This window comes from Diabrotica virgifera, chromosome 1, assembly GCF_917563875.1.
Source record: "Diabrotica virgifera virgifera chromosome 1, PGI_DIABVI_V3a".
Classification (NCBI taxonomy): Eukaryota; Metazoa; Arthropoda; class Insecta; order Coleoptera; family Chrysomelidae; genus Diabrotica; species Diabrotica virgifera.
Window position 1 is genome coordinate 2,769,667 of NC_065443.1, and position 23,889 is coordinate 2,793,555.

General features: G+C 32.9%; 2 protein-coding genes across 2 annotated transcripts in view; one reads left to right on the forward strand and one right to left on the reverse strand.

Moving 5' to 3' along the window:
- Nucleotides 1–23,889, reverse strand: part of LOC114328017 (uncharacterized) — a 77,646-nt gene that overhangs the window by 37,686 nt on the left and 16,071 nt on the right. Inside the window, 4 exon segments of the mRNA XM_050646000.1 lie at nucleotides 8,668–9,110; nucleotides 13,846–14,085; nucleotides 16,113–16,314; nucleotides 20,336–20,667. Coding sequence (XP_050501957.1) covers nucleotides 8,668–9,110; nucleotides 13,846–14,085; nucleotides 16,113–16,314; nucleotides 20,336–20,667 — 1,217 coding nt within the window.
- Nucleotides 1–23,889, forward strand: part of LOC114328023 (stress-activated map kinase-interacting protein 1) — a 162,351-nt gene that overhangs the window by 20,775 nt on the left and 117,687 nt on the right. The window lies entirely within an intron of this gene.

The following is a 23,889-nucleotide window of genomic DNA, read 5'->3' on the forward strand; positions in this document are numbered from 1 at the left end:
AAAGGCCTAACCAACAAAATCAATAAACTAACAACTTTATCAGATGAACAACAAGGATTCAAATTCGGAAGATACTGAGTAGATGCCGTATTTGTACTAAGACAAATCACAGAAAAGGCCATATGTCGAGTACAATAAACCAGCATATATAATATGCTTTATAGACCTGACAAAGGCTTTCGATGGCATCCAAGTCGAAGACGTCTTACACTTACTGTATAGAATAAATATACCAATCAATATTATATAAACTATCGAAAAGATCTACTTCCATAATCTAATACAGGCAAAGATAAATGGAAAACTAACGCAGTTTATACCAGCACAAAGCGGAGTCAGAGAAGGTGACTCGTTAAGCCCACTGCTCTTTAATATAATAATGGACGAAATAATAGAAGCAGTACGTAAAGGTCATAGTTACAGAATGGGGAACAAAGAAATCCAAATATTGTGTTATGCAGACGACCCCGCATTAATCGCCGAGACAATACGATCTCCAAAGATTAACACACGTCTTCAATACAACAGCCAAGAAATACAATATGATAATGTCAGCAGAAAAAACCAAATGTATGACAACATCTAAATACCCACTACGATGTAAAATCGAAATTGGTGGGAAAATAATAAAGCAGAAAGCAAGGTTTAGATATCTGGGAATAGATATAACCAGTTACGGAGATGTTGAAGAGGAAGTACGACAACAAATTTTAAAAGCAATTAAAGCGGCGGGATCTCTTAATAACACAATCTGGAAGAACAAACGCCTAAGACAAGACACAAAAGCAAGAATCTATAAAGCAGCAATTAGACCTATATTGATATACACGGCGGAGACAAGACCTGACATATCTAAAACGAGACGACTGCGACTACTAGAAACAACAGAGATGAAAATACTCCGACGAATATCAGGGAAAAGTTTGTTGGATAGAGAGAGAAGCGAAAACATAAGAAGATCATGCAATGTAGAAGACATAAATGGATGGGTGACAAAACGGAAACAGGAGTGGAACGAACACATTAGTAGAATGGCAGAGGATAGGATAGTACGAATAACACGAGATAAGTCACCAAATGGACGAAGAAGTATTGGCAGACCAAGAAAAAGATGGTGCGATAATTTAAACAATTTAGGAGGCTAGTATTGAAGAAGAAACAGGCTTTGAAGCCTACATGCAAGAAGGAAGAAGATTACATCTAAGTATTTTCATCCTTGTAGTGTGTTTTCCATACAAATATCCAATTGAAATTTTATGATAAGGAAAATCTGTGTCTCTTTATGTTGAGGTCTACATTAAATGCATTATTATAAAATATATGAAAATTTTTCTACATTATCTTAATTACAGACTATGAATTGCAATAAATCTGATTTGTATCTATCTAGAGAAACTTATTGATCCAGAGTATATATCAGAAAAAAAAAGAGAGATATAAAAATTAAAAATCACGCAATTGTCGCAATCACGCAATGCAAAAGAAAAATAAGAAAATCGTATCATTATATTCTTCTTCTTCTTCTTTGTGTGTAGACGTGAGTCTAATTTTTAATGTACATCCATGAAACTGATTGTCTTTCTATTGGGGAACCATCTCTCGCCGTCTTTACTACTCTGTTTGTTGAATTTCACCTTATGTGATCATTCCACTCTACTCTTCTGTTTCTTACCCAGTTATTAATGTTATACACCATTGATCTTACCATTGATTTTTCTAAGGGTTTTCATCTCTGCTGTTTATTACAATCTTTTTGTCATGTCTGTGTCAGATCGTGTTTGTGGAGCGTATCACGTCATTATTGGTCTGACTGTTTTGAAAATTCTGCCTTTTATTTCTTTCCCGATATTTATTGTATATTTTTCAATATTGTTTCATTGAGTCAACCTGCGGCTTAGTTTGCTCTATTCACTTGATCTTCCACTTCTGTTTCGAGCCTGCCGTAGCTAAATAGTGTGATGCCTAGATATTTACATTCTATCACTTGGTTTTCATTGTTTTTTTTTTTTGGGAAACTAATTTGTTAAATTTTCATGCGGTTATATTAAATTGATGCAGCATACGTTGTAAATCATCTTCACTTTGAGATATTGTACGGACTGCATAGCAGATTATGTTTAAGTTGTTTTTCTCACATTTGGTATCTTGTTTGTAGTTTTTACTATTTTTATTACTTCGTCCGTGATCAGGTTGATTAACAGAGGACTCAGGTAATCTCACTGTCTTATCCCATTGTCTGATTCAATTGGTTCCGTTAGTTCTCCTTTTACTTTTAGTTTTATTGCGTTGTTCTGGTTGATATTTTCGATCGTTTTAATTATTTCTATAAGTATCTCTCTTGAGCACAATAAATGGATAACGTCCTTTATAGACCCTATCAAATGCCTTCTTAAGGTCTACGAAACATAAATATGCCGGTTGTTGTAATCTAATGATTTCTGCAGAACTTGCCTCATTAGAAATATAGCGTCGGTGCATAATCTTCCCGACCTAAAACCTTGATGTTCTTCTGCTAATATTATTATTTCATTCACTTTGTTATCACTTTGGTTGTTAGTTTTAGAAATTAGTTCCTCTGTAATTCTCCAGATCCGATTTGTCTCCCCTTTTGAAGAGAAGTGTTAGGATAATTGATTTCCATTCTTGTGGTATGTGGTATTCTGTTTTGTTCTATTAATTTTTGACCAAGTTTTAATAGCTGTTTGGTCAGATGTTTTCCTCCGTACTTCATTCGATATTCTGTCTAATAGTATAACGAACACACATCTATTTTGCTGTAAAGAATGTACGACTCTACCTACCCTATCGACCCTAGATGGTGGCCATTGAGAGTGTCGTACAATTTGTGAAGCAATGGCTTGTGCCTTACTCTGTCATATCATAGGTCTGTCAGATCTACGAAAGCAACCGATGTTAAAAGTTTTTCTTCGAAACCCTCTTCAATGTATTCTGTTAGTGCGATGACTTGACCGGTGCAAGCTTTGCCGGGTCTGAATCCTCCTTGTTTTGGGACGAGGTGCTTGTCGACATTTTTTGAAGTTATACTTCTTTAGGCACGAGGGTGAATTTTTACATTCCCTGGCGCATGCGCACACCGACTCTATCTTATTAGTCGCTCAAACATTATACAGGATCTTATTGGGTGTTAAAATCATCTGTCAATAACTGTTGGATATTATGGATAAACAAATGTTGTGTATATTAGTTTTTATTGCTGTGATGGCAGAGAAAAAAGTAAGTTTATAATTGTAGTGACTTTTACATAATTTTTAAAAGCGACAGGTATGTAATAATTGTAAATGTTTCAGTATCTCAATAACAAATTACATGGGTACCTACCTATTTGGAAAATTTAAAATGAACATACCAAAATAGGAACAGATAGAAAATATAACACAAAAAGAATTAACAAGTGCAATCAACAAAATCGAGCTGGGAAAAGCACCAGGACATGACGATATAACTGCAGAAATGGTCAAATACATGAATGAAGAAAGACAACAAGAATTATTAAACATCATTAACCAAGCTAAAAAAGAAAAGAAAGTACCACTAGACTGGCAAATAGGCATTATAACACCATTGTATAAAAAAGGAGATAGCAAAGAATGCTCAAACTATAGAGGAATAACACTAGGAAGCACAGTAGGAAAACTTTATGCTAGTATACTAGAAATCAGGCTAAGAGAAAAACTAGAGAACACCTTTGAGGAGAGCCAGAGTGGTTTCAGAAAAGAAAGAGGGACGAATGATCAGATTTTCATAATCAGACAAATAATAGAAAAAGATCTTAAACAGAAAAAGAAATACATGCAGGTTTCATAGATATGGAAAAAGCTTTCGACATAATTAAAATAGAAGATATTTGGAAAATACTAGAGAAGAGAAAAATTGAAAAAGGTCTAATATAGCGATCGCTACACACCAGGAATCTTCTGGGCCCTTTCTGGTTTAAACAAGGCTAAAATTTTAAGGCCAAAGAAGACAAAGCTTAGATATGAGATGATCTATAGAAATATTGGAAGTAAAATCGAAGTGATATTTGAAAAGTCTAAAGAAAATAGGCCTTGTATTAGCTCTAGTGACAAGATATTGTTGCATTTAAGGATATATTTCTTAAAAAAAATTAAAAACCAATCAAGATAACAATAAAATTGTAAAAATTGAGAATAAATTAAACCAAATAACTAGGAATATAGTATATAGGTATACCAATATAGAACGACGCATAACAAAGAAAGCTCTAAAATGGACAGTAGCAGGACGAAGAAAGCAAGGACGATCCGCAACGACCTGGAAAAGAACAATTGAAGCTGACTACAAAGGTATGAGAAAGAGCGGGGGAGAGGTAGCAGCTATGGCCAGAGATAGAGTCCAATGGAGAAGCTTCGTGGATGCCATATGCTGCTTTACGGAGTAACAGGAAATGATATATATAAATGTAAAGACTGAAATAGTTTTGTACACACTTATGAATACAGGTAAATAGAGAGAAGTGTACTTTTGAAGTGTGTATATTAAATAATTCCTAGCTGAGCGCTTTCGGCTTATAAAGCCATCTTCAGAGCTATGCTACAATAAAAAGGTCTCTAATTAATAATTGATTTTAGAATTCAAAAGTTTAACTTACGTCAGAAGGTTCAATATATATAATATAGAATAACCAAGTAAGAACAAGAAACAGAACTTCAAAAATAACGATGAAGGCAGAAATGGTGGTGTATTGAGCCCATTATTGTTTATAAGCGTGATGAACGAAGTAATAAAAACCTGCTGTCCAAAAACAAAATAACATATTGCAGGATACAAAAACATGCAAGTAGTCAAAGTAGAAGCATGTGTATTTGCAGAGGATATAGTGCTTATAGCAAAAACAGAAAAAGACTTTCAAAAGAACATGACAATGTGAAAAGAACAATTATAATCATACAACTTGAGAGTAAACCCCGAGAAAACTAAAGTGATGGTAGTAACAAAAAACAATACAAAAATAAACATTAACATTGAAGGTATTAGAATCGAACAGATAGAAGTATTCAATTATTTAGGGATGTTTGAATAATAACAAACAGACGAGATTGGTACCAGAATAAACCCGACAACTAGAATATACCATGCATTATACAAAAACTTCTTGAACAGAAAAGAAATAACAACAAAAACAAAAATGGTCACGGTATACGGGGGTATATATGGTATACGGGGCAGAAAACTGGGTACTCGACGAAAAACAAACAAAGCCACTGTAAGCAAGTGAAATGAAATACTTACTGAAATACTAAAAGTGCTGGGTGTTAGAAGAAGAGACAGAAGAAGAAACGAAGACATTAGACAGGAGCTAGGAGATAAAGCAGAAGAAAAGAAACTGAAATGGCGGGGACACATGATCAGAATGAACGAAGCCAGACAGGTGAAGAAGATATGAGAAGCGAGAAAAATAGGGAAAAACCGTAGAGGACGACCAAGAAAAACATGAAACAATGGCATAAACGAGATTCTCGAAGAAAGAGGGAAGACATGGAGTGAGGCGAAGGAACTGGCTAGAGACAGAAAAGAGTGACGTAAAGGGCCTAGCCGGGTAAGATGATGAAAACTGCCCCCCAACTCGATTCGAATTCCATATAGGTCACCGTTTAGAATATATAGTGAAACTCACTTTTTGAAATTTTTACCTTTATAGACCCACCTAGAGCCTAATTAGGGTTTTTATGTTTTTATTTTTTATCTCAGCCGCATCGAGGACTAGCGAAAAACTTCAAATAAAAAAGTTGTAAACTTTAAAAAGTTCTGTCCGATTTTTTTTTAATTTTTGGCGGAAAATTTAAATTTTAGAACGATTTTAAAATTTTAAATGAGTATAAAAAAATAACTAAGACATTCGTTTTCACGAAAAAAATATATATAACGTGTATTTTTGCATAATGTTTCACCTTGAATTTTTTCGGTTTTTTTTTCGTTTTTGATAAAATTTTATACACACTTTTCAAAAAAGGTAACACCTTCACTAGAATAGATAAAAAACTGAAAAATAATTGGGGTTTGCTTAATAAAAATTTTTTGTAACGTCATCCATTTTCAAGATACAGGGCGTTGAAGAAAATAAAATTTTACATATTTTTTATGATTTTGCCGAAACTACTGGCAACATTGTAATAAAACTTGGCGGGTTTTAAGAGGTAGTCATTGTGCATGTTTTGACATACAATTAAGGATTTGATATTCATCATTGGCACGCGTAGGGGTAATGGTCTGAACTTTTCAAAGAAAAAAAGATAGTACGCCACTGACATATTTCAAATTAACAATCATTTTTGAATTCCTCGTTCAGTTTGCGATAACTTCTCATTTTTTCATACGAGGCGCCGTTTTGCTGCAAAAAATAAAATATCTTAACGCTTCCAAAGTATTCGAATCAGTTTTTATAATGGATGTATTGTCCGGTTACAGATAAATGAGAAACTTAAAGAGATAGACCAATTGGTGTACAAGTGGTACCGAACAAAATATATCTTTAATATATATATTTTTTAATATATTTTGTTGGGTACCACTTGTACACCAATTGGTTTATCTCTTTAAATTTCTCATTTATCTGTAACCGGGCAATACGAGTTTATGTAGATGTAGAAACTACTAGAAGTTCGAATACTTTGTAAGGGTTAAGATGTTTTATTTTTTGAATAAAAATGGCGCGTCGTATGAAAAAATAGGAAGATAGATTTTTTGTCACAAATTGAACGAGGAATTCAAAAACGATTGTTAATTTGAAATATGTCAGTGGCGATTCTATCGTTTTTCTTTAAAAAGTTCACACCATTACCCCTATGCGCGCCAATGATAAATATAAAATTCTTAATTGTATGTCAAAAAATGCACAACAACTACCTCTTAAAACTCGAGAAAATTTTATAACAATGTTGCCAGTAATTTGGGCAAAATCGTAAAAAATGTGTAAAATTTTGTTTTCTTCAACGCCCTGTATCTTGAAAATGGATGGCATTACAAAAAATTTTTATTAAGCAAACCCCAATTATTTTTCAGTTTTTTACCTATTATAGTGACGGTGTTACCTTTTTTGAAAAATATGTATAAAATTGTATCAAAAAACGAAAAAAAAAAAAACGAAAAAATGCGGTTTTTATTTTTAAAGGTGCGTTTCACCAATTTTAAAAATTTGAAAAATGCAGGGTGAAACATTATGCAAAAATACACGTTATATATGTTTTTCGTGAAAACGAATGTCTTAGTTATTTTTTTATACTCATTTAAAATTTTAAAATCGTTCTAAAATTTAAATTTACCGCCAAAAATAAAAAAAAAATTTCGGACAGAACTTTTTAAAGCTTACAGCTTTTTGAAGTTATACTTCTTTAGGCGCGATTGAGATTGAGGGTGAATTTATATTGATCTGCGCGCATGCGCACACCGACAGTTTGGTATTAGTCTTTATACGGGCTCTGATTTTGTGTTGAAATGATCTGTCAATAATTGTTCAATATGGAGGTTATCGGTAAACAAAAATGTTGTATAATATATTAGTTTTTATTGTTGTGAGAACAGAAATAAAATCAAATTTATAATTACAGTGACTTTTTAAATAGTTTTGAAAAGCCACAGGTACGTAATTCTAGATGTTTCAGTTGTATTCCAATAAAAAATTATCTTCATACCTATTTGGAAAATGTAAAAAAAATAATGTACTTACCTAGTACTTGCTATGCTATACCCCTAGTGGGCAATGCTTTAATTTACATAATCTGATTACGAACAAACTTTCTACAAATTTTCATCTAATGTATCGTTTTCTTACTCTATATATTGTTGTATTTTAATTCGACAAAAATCAAACTAATAAAAATTCATATAAACAAAATGTCAAAAAGTTGTTCAGTTTGTGTATATTCCCACATGACATATACGCCAAGGTGGCTCAGTTTGAAATCGCTTCGACTCTCGTACGGCGGGATACACGGGAAGTAGGTTCAAGCCCAATGCAAGTTATATCAATTTTTTATTTTTTTATAGATTTTATGACTGTAATTATATTATTATATAATTTTTTTCAGAAAATACGTATTTAATTAAAATTTTTGGCAACAATTATTATTGTTCAGAAATCATTTGTGGCATTTTTCAATATGTTTGTGTGTGTTTTATTCTTTTATTTTTTAATTTTTGATATTGTTTTAATAAAAATTTTTGGAAAGTAGTAGAGAAACTGTTTAAAGTATATTGATTTCGTTGAAATCATATAATAGACGTATAACTTCTTACGTGCGTACAAAGTACACACATTCTTTTTTATTTAAAGTTTTTCGCTAATCCTCGATGCGGCTGAGATAAAAAATAAAAACATAAAAACCCTAAGGCTCTAGGGTGGGTCACATGACCACTTAGGGGGCTAAAAATTTCAGAAAGTGAGTTTCACTATATATGCTAAACGGTGACTTAGGTGGAATTCGAATCGAGTTGGGGGCAGTTTTCATCATCTTACCCGACTAGGCCCTTTGTAGAAAAATTTTAAGAGAGCTTGTACACGCCGACACCTACGGATATAAGAGGTTTTTGATTATGTATGTATGTAGGTATGTATGTTAAATTAAATAACTAGAAATGCTTATAAAAATCAAAAATGAAACATATTTTAATGTATTTTTTCCTATTTACAAAAGTCTAGTTCTTCAGCTTCTTTAAGTTGACCCAAAAGCCATTTTCTGCAGTCAAACTGAATTGTTTCTTCGAAATTTTTAAAGGAATATCCGTCTTGGGTCCAGGTACAATCTCAAAATTGGATAACAAATGGGAAATCAGTATTTTGATTTCTAATAAAGCAAATCTGGAACCGATGCAATTCCTAGGGCCTGTTCCGAATGGAAGGTAAGCGTAAGTATTAATCTTTCCTTTATTTTCGTCGCTGAATCTTTCAGGGTCAAACCGTTCTGGATCTGGCCAGTATTTAGGATCACGATGGATGGCGTAAATAGGGAACCAGACCACCATGCCTTTGTCAAAGTGGATGGGCTTTTCATCGGGTCTTTCTGGTTCGAGTACGTATGGTTTGGTGCACATTCTATCGATAGATGCAGCTGATGGCCATTTCCTCAATGTTTCTGAAACAATTAATACAATGACTTAGTTAATGGTTTATAATGTAGTAACTATCAACAATATTTAGTAAACGACTTGTTTAAGAGGGGGTATGGTTAAAAAATTATGAAATTTTCGATTTTTTTATTATTTTAGTTGAAATTATATCCTTTCAAGAATACCTACTCTTGTACTACTCGAGATTATTAACACCATCAAAGAGCACAAACTAGAATATCTTGGTCATGTTATTAAGGAATGAAAAGAGACATGACTTGTTGCAATTCATTCTTCAGGGCAAGGTATTTGGAAAGAGTGGACCAGGATAGAAGAATATCTTGGCTTTAAAACCTGAGAAAGTGATTTAATACATCGACAACCGGACTATTCAGAATAGGAGCAAGCAAAGTTAGGATAAGTGTTAAGGAGAATTGGCAGAGAGAGGGAAATTGAAAAAACAATAAAAGAAAGGAAATTGCAATATTTCAGACATGTGATAAGAGGTGAAAGATATAACATCTTGAGACTCATAATTCAAGGAAAAATAGAGGGTAGGAAAAACGTAGGAAGTCGACGCGTTTCCTTGTTGGAGAACCTGAGAGAATGGTTTGGTTGCAGCTCAAGACAACTGTTCAGAGCAGCTGCCTAGAAGGTCAGAATAGCCATGATGATTGCCAACCTTCGCCGCGGAGATGGCACTTAAACAAGAAGAAGAAGAATACTCTCTGAAAATTTTAGATGAAATGACGAAAAATTACTGGAAATACAGCATGATGAATATCCCTACCTTCAACTAGCTTTGAAGCATCTTCGCGCCGGCGCTCTTGTGAGAAACGTTCAACAGCTGTTCCTATTCTCTTTTGTTATTACTCCCCGATTCAAAAACATATTCCGGGGTGTGACAAAAAAGAAATTGGAAATAAAACTTACCAAAACTTTAAAGACATTTTTCTCAAAAATGCTTTTTTCGAAGGCGTCGGACATGGTAGCTAAAAAACTACTTGACCAATCCACCTGGAATTTTGCATAGATTTTCTAGATATTTCGTGAGGAAACACTGTCGAGATATTTTTGTTTAGCAATAATCAATATGTTGAATTTCATCCTTTTTTACCAAAAATTTCATTATTTTACTTCTGAGTGATACCAAAAACTCAAAAATCATTTAAACTAATAATACTCGATAGTATTACCTCGAGAAACTTATACGCTAATAAAACATTTTTAAATTTTACGTTTCACATAATCCAATGACGAATTCTGATGTCCACCGCAAAATGGATTTTTTGAACGTACCTATAAAATTAGATATAAACGAGAAGAAAAAAAGAGACGGACAGAATACATAAATGAACTGTTCAAAGACAACAGAATAGGGCAGATGGACATAAAAGTAGTAGAGGATATGGTTTTAAAGATATTAAAAGAGAAAATTAAGATGGCATTAAAAACATTGAAAATGGTAAAGCTGTAGGTCCAGACCAAATCCCAGTAGAAGTCTTAAAATGCACAAATGATGAAACCTTAGGACATTATAGTAGATTTATTATTTAATACAGTGTACAAAACAGGACACACACACCCAAATAGTGGTTACTCTCCACCTTCTGTGCTATCCCTGAAAATACAAACGCCAAAGATTGCAGTGAGTACAGAACAATATCGTTAATAAGTCACATTCTCAAATTGTTTTTGAAAATAATACATGATCGTATAAATAAATAACTGGAAGAAGGAATAGATGATAGTCAGTTTGGATTAGTCAGTTTGGGTTCAGAAACGGACTAGGAACCAGAGAGGCGTTATTTGCTTTTAATGTGCTAGCTCAAAGATGCATGGATTTGAATGTAGGTGTGAATGTTTGTTACGCTGATTTTGAGAAAGTATTTGACAAAGTAAGACATGAAAAATTAGTCCAAATTCTAAAGACAAAAGCATAGACAAAAGGGACTTATGAATAATAAAAAACCTTTACTGGAAACAAAGAGCACAAACAGTAATATATAACGAACTCATTCCAGAAATTGAAATCAGGAGAGGAGTTAGGCATGGATGTATTATGTCTCCCTTACTATTTAAAGTATATAGTGAATCCATTTTTGAAGAAGCACTACTATCTCAAAATGAAGGAATAATAATTGAAGACACAAGTGCATGAAGGATCTATGTGACATTTTCAAGTTATTGAGAAAAATGAAGTGAAAGTTTTTATACTAGAACTTTTTTACTATTGGGACCGTGCAAGTTCGGCAAAGCGACCTCTATTTCTACGCTCTGTACTTTTATTCGCACTTTTAATTATATTGGCCAATTATATTAGTCCTGGTTGCTGGATAATTGTCAAGACCATAGTCCAAAAAAATAATAAGAAGAAAAAATAAGATGCAGGTTATGTTTAGCAAACGTAAACAATTGTATGTAGTAAATAAAATCAGTTATTAAAATGCAGTACTGCAAGCAAAATACAATTAATTAAATTTACCTTTATATAATAATTGCATATCATATCAATATTGTGGAGCAATATATAATTTTTCTGCGTCAATGACTGAAGGTATGAAATATACGTCAATTTGACAATTTCAATTGACAATATGAATTATTTAAGATAGTTGCAATATTTCTCCGCGACTCGCGCACGGTCGTTTCTCGTTTCCCTTTCCAAGTACTTGCACACCGCGAATAAGAGCTAAATTGACTAAATTTATAGGATAAGTAGTCCTAAAGCTAATGTATTTAGTAACAATAATTTAAAAAAAACATTTATTATTAGAAAAAGATATTAGATTTTAAACGTACTTATATCCTTGATCCACTGAGTAAGTAGCAGAAGTACCAAATTGTTGTTTAAATGCATAAAGGATATATGTAATAACAAAAATAACACAATATACTGTTCTTGTTTATTAATAACATATACACTAACTAATTGTTGGTTTAATTTGTACAAAGATAGTAAATCAAATTAAAAAAAAAACTACACTTTCACTAAAAAGAAACCTTAACATGTTCTTCGCCTAGTACTTGGTGTTGTACCTATATCTGCATCTTGCTGCTTTTCACAAATATTGGTGTAAAAATGTCTATCAAGGCTCATCAATAAAAATTAACTGTTGTTTTAAATTGTTAATTTTTTCTTCGGTCAAAATGTTTGTTTTGTTAGCCATTACTGGTAAATTAAATTCGGGTTCTGTAAGTACTCTTGCATTCTTACGGATATCTACTTTTAGGAAAGGTGTGAATGGATCTAGTGTTTTTTTGTACATATATTCACCATATTTTTCAACACGAATCCATTTTACCTCATCCCTCATATTTATTTTTTCTTTGTTAGTATCTTTTTTTCTGTTAAATAAATTTAAATTGATTTCAATTTCTTTAATATTTTTAAAGTGGTTTTCCATGTTGATAATAATCGATCCTTTCTTACTCGATTCCCGAATAACGTCTCTATACTGATCTGGACTGAACAAATTCTCAATTTTTCTTAACTTTTTCTCTATTACTCCAAAATCTCTATCAGAATCTAGGAAGGAATGTCCCCCACTTCCGGAAACTTAATGTCTATAACCTTAACATATTTTTTTAAAATAAGGTATTGATATAGACATATCAGATTAAAGTTTTTGTTCTGACTAGCACAAGAATCAGAGCACATGATAAGATGATCTATTTTCTTGTTTCTACTGGATAAAAGTTGTACAAATGTGTGCAGAGAACTATCTACTTCTAAGCTACCCTTTGTGGCTACATTTTCAGTCCAATTAAAAAAGTAGGCATTATCACCTTCGTCTGTTATGCTGTGAATTCCATGATTGTAGAACCACATCTGCCTTAGATAAAAAGCTTTTGAAGTTGTAAGTCTTGGTAGTGGCATAGTCTGTTGCAGGTCAATAACATGTTTTTATTGTCACGCGCATATTGCCTGTCTGCTTTCTGTTGGTCAAAAGCAAAATGGAAATTTTCTTTATGCTCATCATTTCCCAAACCTGCATCACAGGTAGAACAAGTGTCACTCTTGGGCTGTCCAAATGACAGATTAAATTCTGTAACGAAAATGTTACAGTAGAAACTCTTTGTTACTGCAAACCTTTTATCCAGTTCATTTTCTTTGATATATTGTTCATATAGTTCATGCATTTTTGACATATTTAGTAAGGGAGATAAATACATTTTGTTGGCATTTTTGTTTCTGGAATAGTGAGACATGCCAGCAGGAAAAGATAAAATGTGCTGTTTGATTACATCAATCACTTCTTGGGGAACACGACATTTTTTCAATAAAATTATCAAGAGAAACATGAACACTGCATACCGTCTAGATGTAAATAATAACTAGGTACATAACCCTACTTTTAGGATCTAAGTGATATATTACGGAAGGAGAAAATCAGTGTATTCAGGCATAAAGGATCCATGTACAACAAATCCATAGAAATCTCAGTGGATAAGGGATATAAGTAACATATTGTGTACATAGATCCTTTACGCTCTAGTAACTTAGAAAATATTAATGTTAAAACATGTTTGACTTGTTTGAAAGATTTTTAGGTTCTAAAAACGTACTTTTAACATAAAAAACATATTTTGAAAAAATTGTCACATAGACCCTTCACGCACTTGTGTCTTCAATTAATGGAGGATATATTAACAACATAAGATATGCAGATGACACCGTGATTATGGCAAGCTCTGCTGAACAACTCCAATTACTCTAAACAAAACAAACATTTTCTATGAGAAGTATAGAAGTATTACCTGATAATACCATATCCAGATACTTCATTTTCAACACAGCGTCATATGTTAGTTTTCCACCAGACTCTTCAAGGGTTTTACGTATCTCTACCCGTGCTTTTTCTTGTATGTCAGGATTACAAGCTAACTCATAGGCCATAAAGCACATAGCTGTCGAAACCGTATCAAAGCCAGCAAAGAAGAAAATCAGTGCTTGAGCGGTAATATCCAAGTCGGTCATGTTAGTCGGAACTGCTTTTGCTAAAAATAAAAATTTATACAATAATTTAATTTCTCAAATCATTTTTAAAATAAAACATTTTTACAAGCAAAATTTTTTTTCTTTAATAAAATTAAAATAATATTAAAAACAAAACTTTATTGTCACCAATTTTCTGGTAACATCTTAGTGGTTTCTAAAGTTTACAAACCAACGAATTGCTGGAGTAAAAAAGACTGAGGGAGATTTAAAAGTTGCATCTCACTTCTCGCTTGTCCAGCGCGATAAAATTCCAACGAAAAATGGTCCTGCATACTCGGGACAATATATCCGAATATAGATAGGGGTAAAACTAATATAAATAAAGAGTCATTTCGTTGTAAAACAAAACAAGAGCCGTCTTATATTTCAGTTCGTTCAGAGAGCATCAAAAGCACCATAACCGGTTTCAAACCTTAACAAGTTATCATCAGAGAGTTCATATATGATTATCTCTGAACAAACTAAAATTCGGGCTGCCAGTATCATTTCACAACGAAATATCATGATGGTATGGATGTCATTATCGCAGTGTGATAATGAAAAGGTGAGAGGAATATATTTGTTAGCTGTAAAAATCGTAAAATCGACAAAAGAACGAAAATTATTTGTCGTCAATCTCAAGTACCACTGTATTGAATGTTTTACTCGAAGGTTTCTAAAACAAGAATATTGGAATATCACACATTGGTCCCGAAAAGATTGGTCATAAATTATACCACAGATTCTCAGGTCAAAAATAGGTTGATTGAACCTCACTTACCTATATACAATAGTGCACACGAAAAAAGTTACAGCCCTTTGAAGTTACAAAATGAAAATCGATTTTTTTTTCATATATCGAAAACTCTTAGAGCTTTTTTATTGAAAATGGACATGTGAAATTTTTATGCCAGCAACATCTTAAAAAAATTAAAGTGAAATTTGTGCACCCCATAAAAATTTTATGGGGGTTTTGTTCCCTTAAACCACCCAAACTTTTGTGTACGTTCCAGTTAAATTATTATTGTGGCACCATTAGTTAAACACAATGTTTTTAAAAATTATTTGCCTCTTAGTACATTTTTGATAAGCCAGTGTTTATCGAGATATTTTGAATATTTTTCGAATCCACCACATATTTGTATATGGTTAAGTATGATTATAGACACCTGTTAATAATCTGAAAATTTATTTATAACTTACATTTTTAGGTATATTTTGAAAAAGAAGCCACATCTCGATTAAAGGTGACTTATCAAAAAAAGACTAAGAGGCAAAAAAGTTTTAAAAACACTGTGTTTAACTAATGGTACCACTATAATAGTTTAGTTGTAATGTACACAAACATTTGGGGGGTTTAAAGGAACAAAACCCCCATAAAATTTTTATGTAAATATATTAAAAAAGAAGCCGCATCTCGATAAAAACTGGCTTATCGAAAAAATACTAGGAGGAAAAAAGTTTTAGAAACGTTGTGTCTAACTAATGGTGCCACAACAATGAATTAATTAGAAGGTACACAAAAGTTTGGGGGGGTTTAAGAGAAGAAAACCCCCATAAAATTTTATGGGGTAGACAAATTTTACTATAATTTTGTTTTAAGATGTTCCTGTAAGAATGATACATGTCCATTTTCAATAGAAAATCTCTAATAGTTTTCGATATATTGAAAAAAATCGATTTTCATTTTGTAACTTCAAAGGGCTGTAACTTTTTTATGGGCACATTTGTACTAAGGTGTCAGGTTCAACCGAACTATTTTTTACTCCAAAATGTGTGGTATAATTTATGACCAATCTTTTCGGGACACCCTGTATTACACATGGAGAGAGATACACCTTGCTCCAAGTGATCATGCAAGGAAAATGAAGCATAGGAAGCAACCTGACCAACCATACGTATTTATATCAAATGAACTTTTCAGAGCAGCCGACTCTAAAGCTATGATGATTGCCGACCTCCGTCACGGAGATAGCTCTTGAAGAAGAAAAATACTTTCAAATACAAATTGTTCTTTATACTTTTTAATCAATATTTAAATACTTACCCAAATTCGATTCTTGTACTACAGCAAATCCAGCATCCATAACCTTTTCTTCGTTTTGGTGGATTCCTTTTCTTGCCTCCATGAGTAGATGAATCAAATCAGGACGAAGAATTCCTTTCTCTTCTCTGACTTTTATCGTGTCACAAACTAATTCAGTAAAAAACTTTCGAACGTGGTTATCAAATATTTTCAGTTTGAATAACTAAAACACAAAAAGAAAATGAAAATGAAAAAAAGAAAGACAGTTTATATTTTATTCCGTTTCAGATATTACCATCATCATCTTACGTACGTTTCTCTCTCTTTGATCTATTCAGAGAGAGGTAATGGTCTACTAGAGTCTTCTCCTTCAAGTGCCATCTCCGCGACGGAGGTCGGCATTCATCATAGCTATTTGGATTTTAGAGACGGCTGCTCTGAAAAGTTCATTTGATGTACATCCGTACCATTCTCTCATGTAATGTTGCGCAGCCACGATATTCTGCGTCTCCCTGTTCTTCTCTTTCCTTGAATACTTCCCTGCATAATCAATTGGAGCAAGATCTATCTCTCTCCACGTGTAATATGTCCGAGATATTCTAATTTTCTTCTTTTGATGGCATTTAAGATTTCCATTTCTTTATTCATCTTTCTCAGAACCTCTTTGTTTGTGACGTGTTCTGTCCATGATATTTTCAGAATTCAGCAAGGTCCAAGCTTCGATTTCATAAAACAAAGTCGAGAAAACGTAGCACCTAGCCAACCTAACTCTTAGCTCCAACTTCAAATCTCTTGTGCAGAGTACTCTTCAAATTTTGTTAAAATTTGTTCTAGCCTTTTCTATTCTGATTTTGATTTCCTGGAAATAATCACCTGTGGAGTTTGGATCCGTTTATGAAGGGATTCGAAGGAGTTTTCGATATTCTCATATAGTCCAAGTAATGAAGCTTAAAATAGGACAAAACCTCGCAAATTTTACAGAATGAATCGATTTGCTTGAAAATTTAAGTAGTGGATAGTCCAACGATCAAAATCTATATGATGCCGAAAAGCGCTTTTACCATGGGGTTGGTTGCTACCCCATCTCGGGGGTGGAAATTTTTATTATATTTTGACCGCAAGAGTTGGTAAAAACATTCATTATAAGCAAAAAAGTTCCATACATTTTTTTGATAAAATTAATAGTTTTCGATTTATTCGCTATCGAAATTATTAGTTTTATATCGAAAAAATCAACGTTTTTAATCAGTTTTCTGCTAATAACTCAAAAAGTTTCGTCTTATCAAAACAACTTTACTTAACAAAAATGTACCTTTTGAAAAAATAAACAAAACCGTTTTTTTTTTATTTTCTTTAAGACCAATCGTAATCGAGCTATACATTATTATATGTTCTCTTCTTCGTCAAATGCTAAATATTGTAGTTTCAAAGTCAAAGGACGGAAAACTATGCATTTTTCGAGAATAACTTGTTGAAACTAAATTAAAGCATTTAAAAATATGTATCTCCAGAAATTATAAAAAATGTCTACCTAAAAAATTAAGTGACATAATGAAAAGAATGTCAGTCCCTATTTTCTTTAAGCAAAAAAGTGATCGTAATCAATCCCCTAATCACCACCCTAATTAAAATTTGTTATTGACCTGATTTGGTTTTCTTGATTTATGTATTGTTAATAAGTTCTAGAAGTTTCATCGGCTTAGAATGATTAGTTTTTAAGAAAATGGAGTTAAAAGCGAATAACGAGTTTTTGTATTTTGGTAAAAAATGCCCTTTTCTTGAGAATAGAAAGATTAGCATCAGAGATACGAAAAAATATTTAAATACGAAATTGTAGCTTATTCAATTCCCAAGAAAATGGTTTGCAAAAAATTTTTTTACGGCTAAAATTGAGTGAGCTATTAACAATTAAAACTTGTAATATCATGCAAAAACCACCTTTACCAACCCTTTCAATGCCACCTCTTTTTGTGACAGGATTTTAAAAGAATTTAATATTAATAGCCTTATAGATCTTGTAAGAACCTACAAAATTTTTTTTAACGAACTTTCTGATATAAAAAATAAAAAAATACGGTTAAAAAATCAATATTTTTTTTTTGGAAAAAAAAGAGAAATCCAATTGGAAGCATAATAACGTAAGTTAGCGATGTTTTTAGTCATTGGCCTTATTTATTCTTCTTTATTTATGTATTATTAATAGATTCTAGAAGATTGACTGACTTAGAATGATTAGTTTTTAAAAAGCTGAAGTTTGAACGAATAACGAATGTTTGCAATTTGGTAAAAAATGTCATTAACTTCAGAATAGAAAGATTATACGAAAGAGATACGAAAAAATGTTTAAATATGAAATTGTAGGTAATTTAATTCCCAAGAACTTTGTTTGATAAAATTTGTTCTACGGCAAAAATTGAGTGAATCGTAAATGATTATACCATCGAAAAACATTGATTTTTTAGATATAAAACTAACACTTTCGATAGCGAATAAATCAAAAACTATTCATTTTATCAAAAAAATGTATAGAACATTATTTGCTTAGAATGAATGTTTTTATTAACTTTTGCGGTCAAAATATAATAAAAAATTTCCACCCCCGACATGGGGTGGCAGCCACCCTCATGGTAAAAGCGCCTGTCGACATCATATAGATTTTGTTCCATGGACTATCCACTACTTATTCTCAAATTTTCAAGCAAATTGATCCATTCTGTAAAAATTGCGTGGTGAAAAGCTTTGGTTCCTGAACTAATAAACTTTGTCTTATTGACGTTCATTGTTATACCGTATTTTCGTCCAAACTCCGCTATTCTGGTCACCAGCCTCTGAAGATCCCAATATTTTCGGCTAAGATGACAGTGCTATCCGCATATCTAATGTTGTTAATGGGAACTCCATTTACCTTTATTCCAGCTGTTTCACCCTCAAGAGCTTTTTTCAAGATCCCTTCCGAGCAGTCATTAAAAAGAATTGCCGACAACACGCATTCCTGTCTCATCCCACGTCTGATTTCAAATTCCTCTGACAGCTGATATTAAACTTCTTCTTTAGGTGCCGTGTCTGTATTCAGACGTTGGCCGTCATGATGTTTACAATTTCTTGAAATCTCTCTCCATCGGCTGCTGCGCGAAATAATTCTTCTACTGTGCAGCCACACCATTGTCTAATATTACGCAGCCATGAAAGTTTCTTTCGACCAATCCATCTCTTTCCCTCCACTTTTCCTTGTATTATAAGGCGAAGTAGATGGTATTTAGGTCCTCTAATTATATGGCCGAAGTATATTTTATATTTACAGGTTTAGCATTCAGCTGTATTAAAATTACTCTGACATTGGGATGAAGTTAGTCACATATTTATTAATATGCTGTTTCATAATTATTGCTACTCCGTTTCGATGCATATGGTTTTGATTTCCAGAAAAATAAACGGCGTATCCGTGTGCTATGAAATTCCCTGTATTTGGCCATCTTGTTTCACTCACCCCCATGATAGTAATGTTTAGTCTGTCCATTTCAGAGAGTAGATTTCTCAGCTTACCGGCTTCATATAAAGTTGTTATATTCCATGTAGCTATTTTATACGGATTCTTCATTTTCATCTTATGTCTGGTGATGTTTTGCTCACAGGGATTTTGCTGGCTAGCGACCTGGGAAGCCCTGTGGTTTAATTTTGTATTCCTTCCCCTGCCGGATCTTGAGTTCCGCAGCCCGTGATCAGTAATGTTATTCGTTTCACTAATTGATTTCATGGTAACTTTACCAGGGATTATAATGGGGTGGTTTCCCGTTGCCTTCCCCATCGCAGTGTTTTAGCCGTATCAATCTAATATAGTAATGGTCGCCTAAAAGTGTCCGTATTAAACTGTTCCGAAACTTTTTCTCCACCTTAACATAGTAATGAAAATGCTGCTTCCCATTTCCATGTGTTAAATTTTATACTAACCCTAAAATCCGGGGTCGCCACTTCCGCCATCCTCGCCGTACCGAAGGCTTCCCTCTCCTCCGTGGCTGCCGTTGTGGTCTTCATCCGTAACCCTGGACAAGGGACCCTAAGCAGGTACTAGTTTCCCGGGCCAAGAAACACCCGGAATCTGTGGGGGGCAGGGAATGATTCAGTTTCCCTGATAGGACTATCCAAGGAGTTCCTACCCACTACCCACCCTGAATAAAACTGGGTAGACCTATTAAACTGGGTAGATAGAGAAGAATAATCGCGAGTAATTAGGAAGTAAAACGTACCTCAAATACTTTTGGCATAATCGAATATCCAAAAAACTTCATACTTTTCCAGAAACCAGATAAATCGGTTGTTTCCTTTCCCATAAGATAGAATTCGTTTTCTGGTTTCCTCAAAGAATCGACCTCTACTCCAAAAGCTGTGGTGGCGATGACGTCATTAGTGAAACGAGTAAATATGTCTTTCATTTCAATTTCTATAGTATTCTTGTCATTTTCCATAAAGAATTTGACCAAATTGTCGCCACATTGGGACATCAGCGAAAACATAATTTTCATTTTGCTGCTTGTGAACGATGGGCTAAGAACTGGACGCATGTCCTTCCATCTTTGTCCTAGAAAAGTAGAAGAATTTATGAACTTTGTATCCGAACTCACAGGCCTTGGACTAGTATTATTTCTTCCAGGCATTTTAGAACAAAAAATTCAGAGTGACTGTGAACACAAAAAAAAACAAAAATCGATGTAAACCAAGATTGAAAACCGAACAATCTACGTTAAAGGAAAAACTTCAAAGGAAGTACAGCTCTCAGGAAGAAAAACTTTAGAGGAAGTAGTTTCAAGCAGGCTTGTAATAAAAGTACGCACTGAGATGACCATAAGCGCTTTTAATAAGTTGAAAACAGTATTATGCAATGAAAAACTGGGAATAAAAGTTAGAACTATTAGTGTATTGAGATGCTACGTATTCTCTACCGTTTTATAAGAAGTTGAAGCGTGGACAATTTATGGACGCAAATGAAAAGACTTGCCAGATTTGAGATGTGAATTTATCGGAGAATGTGTACGGGTCATTCCATTTCAAATCACTCAATTTTGGAGCAAAAAAAATTTTGGACCTCCGATTTGTCTGAAAATTGGTATATAGCTTCTGCGGGACGTACAAATAAGATATTTAAGGTCAAAAAATCTTCTTCTTTTTTTCTCAAAATGTTATTTTATGCGATTTTACAGTGATTTGGTGTTTATTTATACAAATTTGCATTTTCTATCGTAAAGTATCAATGAAAAACATAATATTTTAATAGAAAGGACTCAAAAATGTCATTATATGGCATTATAACAAGTTACTTTGATTCAAAACAAGCTTTTGATCAAATTTTATAGTGTAGAAAACGTTAAAATACCGTTTTTTACATTTTTCTCCATTCCCAAAATACATCATAATCGATTTGGCTGAAATTTGCTCACAGATAGACAAAACATAGGACTTTAAGTGGTGAGAAGGATTTGAATTATATTACAATACCAAAAAAGTTACATGCAATATTATAGTCAAAAATATAGGCGTCTACTGTAAGTAAAATTAACTCGAAAATATCGACCTCACGACAAAAATTGTTAAAAAGAAATTGTAATAATTGTAAATACGATTCATTTGGAACAATTTCAGTTCCTACCATTTTTGTCGAAAAGTTAAAAATGGCGGAGATATTGAGCCAAACAGGTTCTCCTTTAAAATCAAGATGGCGGCTAACGTAACGGAGGAATTTATTCGTGATTTTAAATTTAGGCTACTATTGACTCCCTTAAAGATCAGAAAAATAAAATTTTGGGCAGCTCGGCATTCAAGGTCAAATGCTATCCCGACTGGACTAATATATACTTTTGAGTCTGATATTACTGCATGCAACTTTTTTGGTATTGTAATATAATTCAAATCCTTCTAACCACTTAAAGTTCTATCTTTTGGATATCTGTGGGCAAATTTTCAGCCAAATCGATGATGATGTATTTTGGGAATGGAGGAAAATGTAAAAGACGGTATTTTAACGTTTTATACACTATAAAATTTGATCAAAAACTTGTTTTGATTCAAAATAACTTGTTATAATGCCATATAATGACATTTTTGAATCCTTTCTATTAAAATATTATGTTTTCATTGATACTTTACGACAGAAAATGCAAATTTGTTTAAATAAACACCAAATCACTGTAAAATCTCATAAAATCACATTTTGAGAAAAAAAAGAAGAAGATTTTTTGACCTTAAATATCTTATTTTTACGTCCCGCAGAAGCTATATACCAATTTTCAGACAAATCGGAGATCCAAAATTTTTTGCCTGAGTGATTTGACATGGAATGTACCGTACAGTAGCATGGTCAAGACACGTAACAAAGGCGACAACATTAAGAAAGATAAAAGAAATTATAAACTCAACACTACAAAGGAAAGAAAAATGAGCTACTTTGGTCATATAGGTACTGTTAAGTACATTGACTTTGAAATTTATTAGACTCTGCCAATTATTGTACAAGTGCGTATTACCGAAGATTGTCGAACGAAGTGACCCAAGTTCATTTGCCAGGGTTACTGGGTGACGAAAAAGTACATAACGACGAGAATACACACAAAACCAACGCTTCGATGAACGAACATTTTTACTCCTTACATTCAAGTTATTGTAATTTGTTTTAGATCTGTTGTATTAAAATTTACGTGAAATTCTGAAAATTCTTCACCACATACACAACTATTGGTCCTTCGAACTGCGAATCTACAGTGCCAGCAGAACTAAAAAGAAAATAGCAGCTTTACATTCTACGAACCGACGTCGTACTTGACCCGCTGTATCAACCCCAGGAAGCTACATTTACAACACTGAATACTGAATCCTTTTTATAATTTCACATTTTTTCAGTCTCTATTTGATAAATATTTTAAGTACATGAGTTTCAATCTAAATTAATATATTTATTTCGAATAGTGACATATTATTTGACGTTTTACCTACTCTCGTATTCATTGTGAATGTGCTAACTGATTTTTTATTTTATTATGACAGATCGTAACTAAACGTTAATAATAATTCTTACGTACATAATAATATTTGAATCACAAAACATTTATTGCCGTTTTCTGGGCAATTTAATTACATTCATCGAAGATCAAATATTTATTTCTTGAAACATCAAACACATTTTGATTGTTTATATCTGTATAATAATATACGTCACACACATTAGATTACTAAAATTACATAATTTAATTAACGCACATACATAATTATTTTATTATTTTGCATCTTCATACATTTTGGTCATATTGTCAAAAATGTCAGACCAAAACAAAACAAAGAGAATGGCCACTAAAGGTGCTCTTACACGTTTAACAACATATTTTCGAAGTATAGAAAATAATGAAATTATCGACCTCGTAGATTTAGAAATGCGATTATTCAAAGCCGAAGGGCTTTTAGATGTTTTTAATGAGGTTCAGATGCTTATTGAAACTGATGATCCTGACTGCGAGGAAAATTATGACACAATACATGCCATTGAAAGGCAGACTTTTGAGGACAGATATTTTAAAATAAAATCTGACATCAAAAAACTTATTTTATCTAGACGACCTACTGACACGTCTGATTCACGTAGTGTCAATGGTTCAATAGCAGCTGGGCCTACAAATACAAGCAACATTAAGTTACCTCCATTGAATCTAGCTACATTTGATGGATCCTTTGATCAATTCCTCTTCTTTCGCGACAGTTTTAACTCTATTATTAATGATGATACTTCACTTTCCAATGTACAAAAGTTTCATTACTT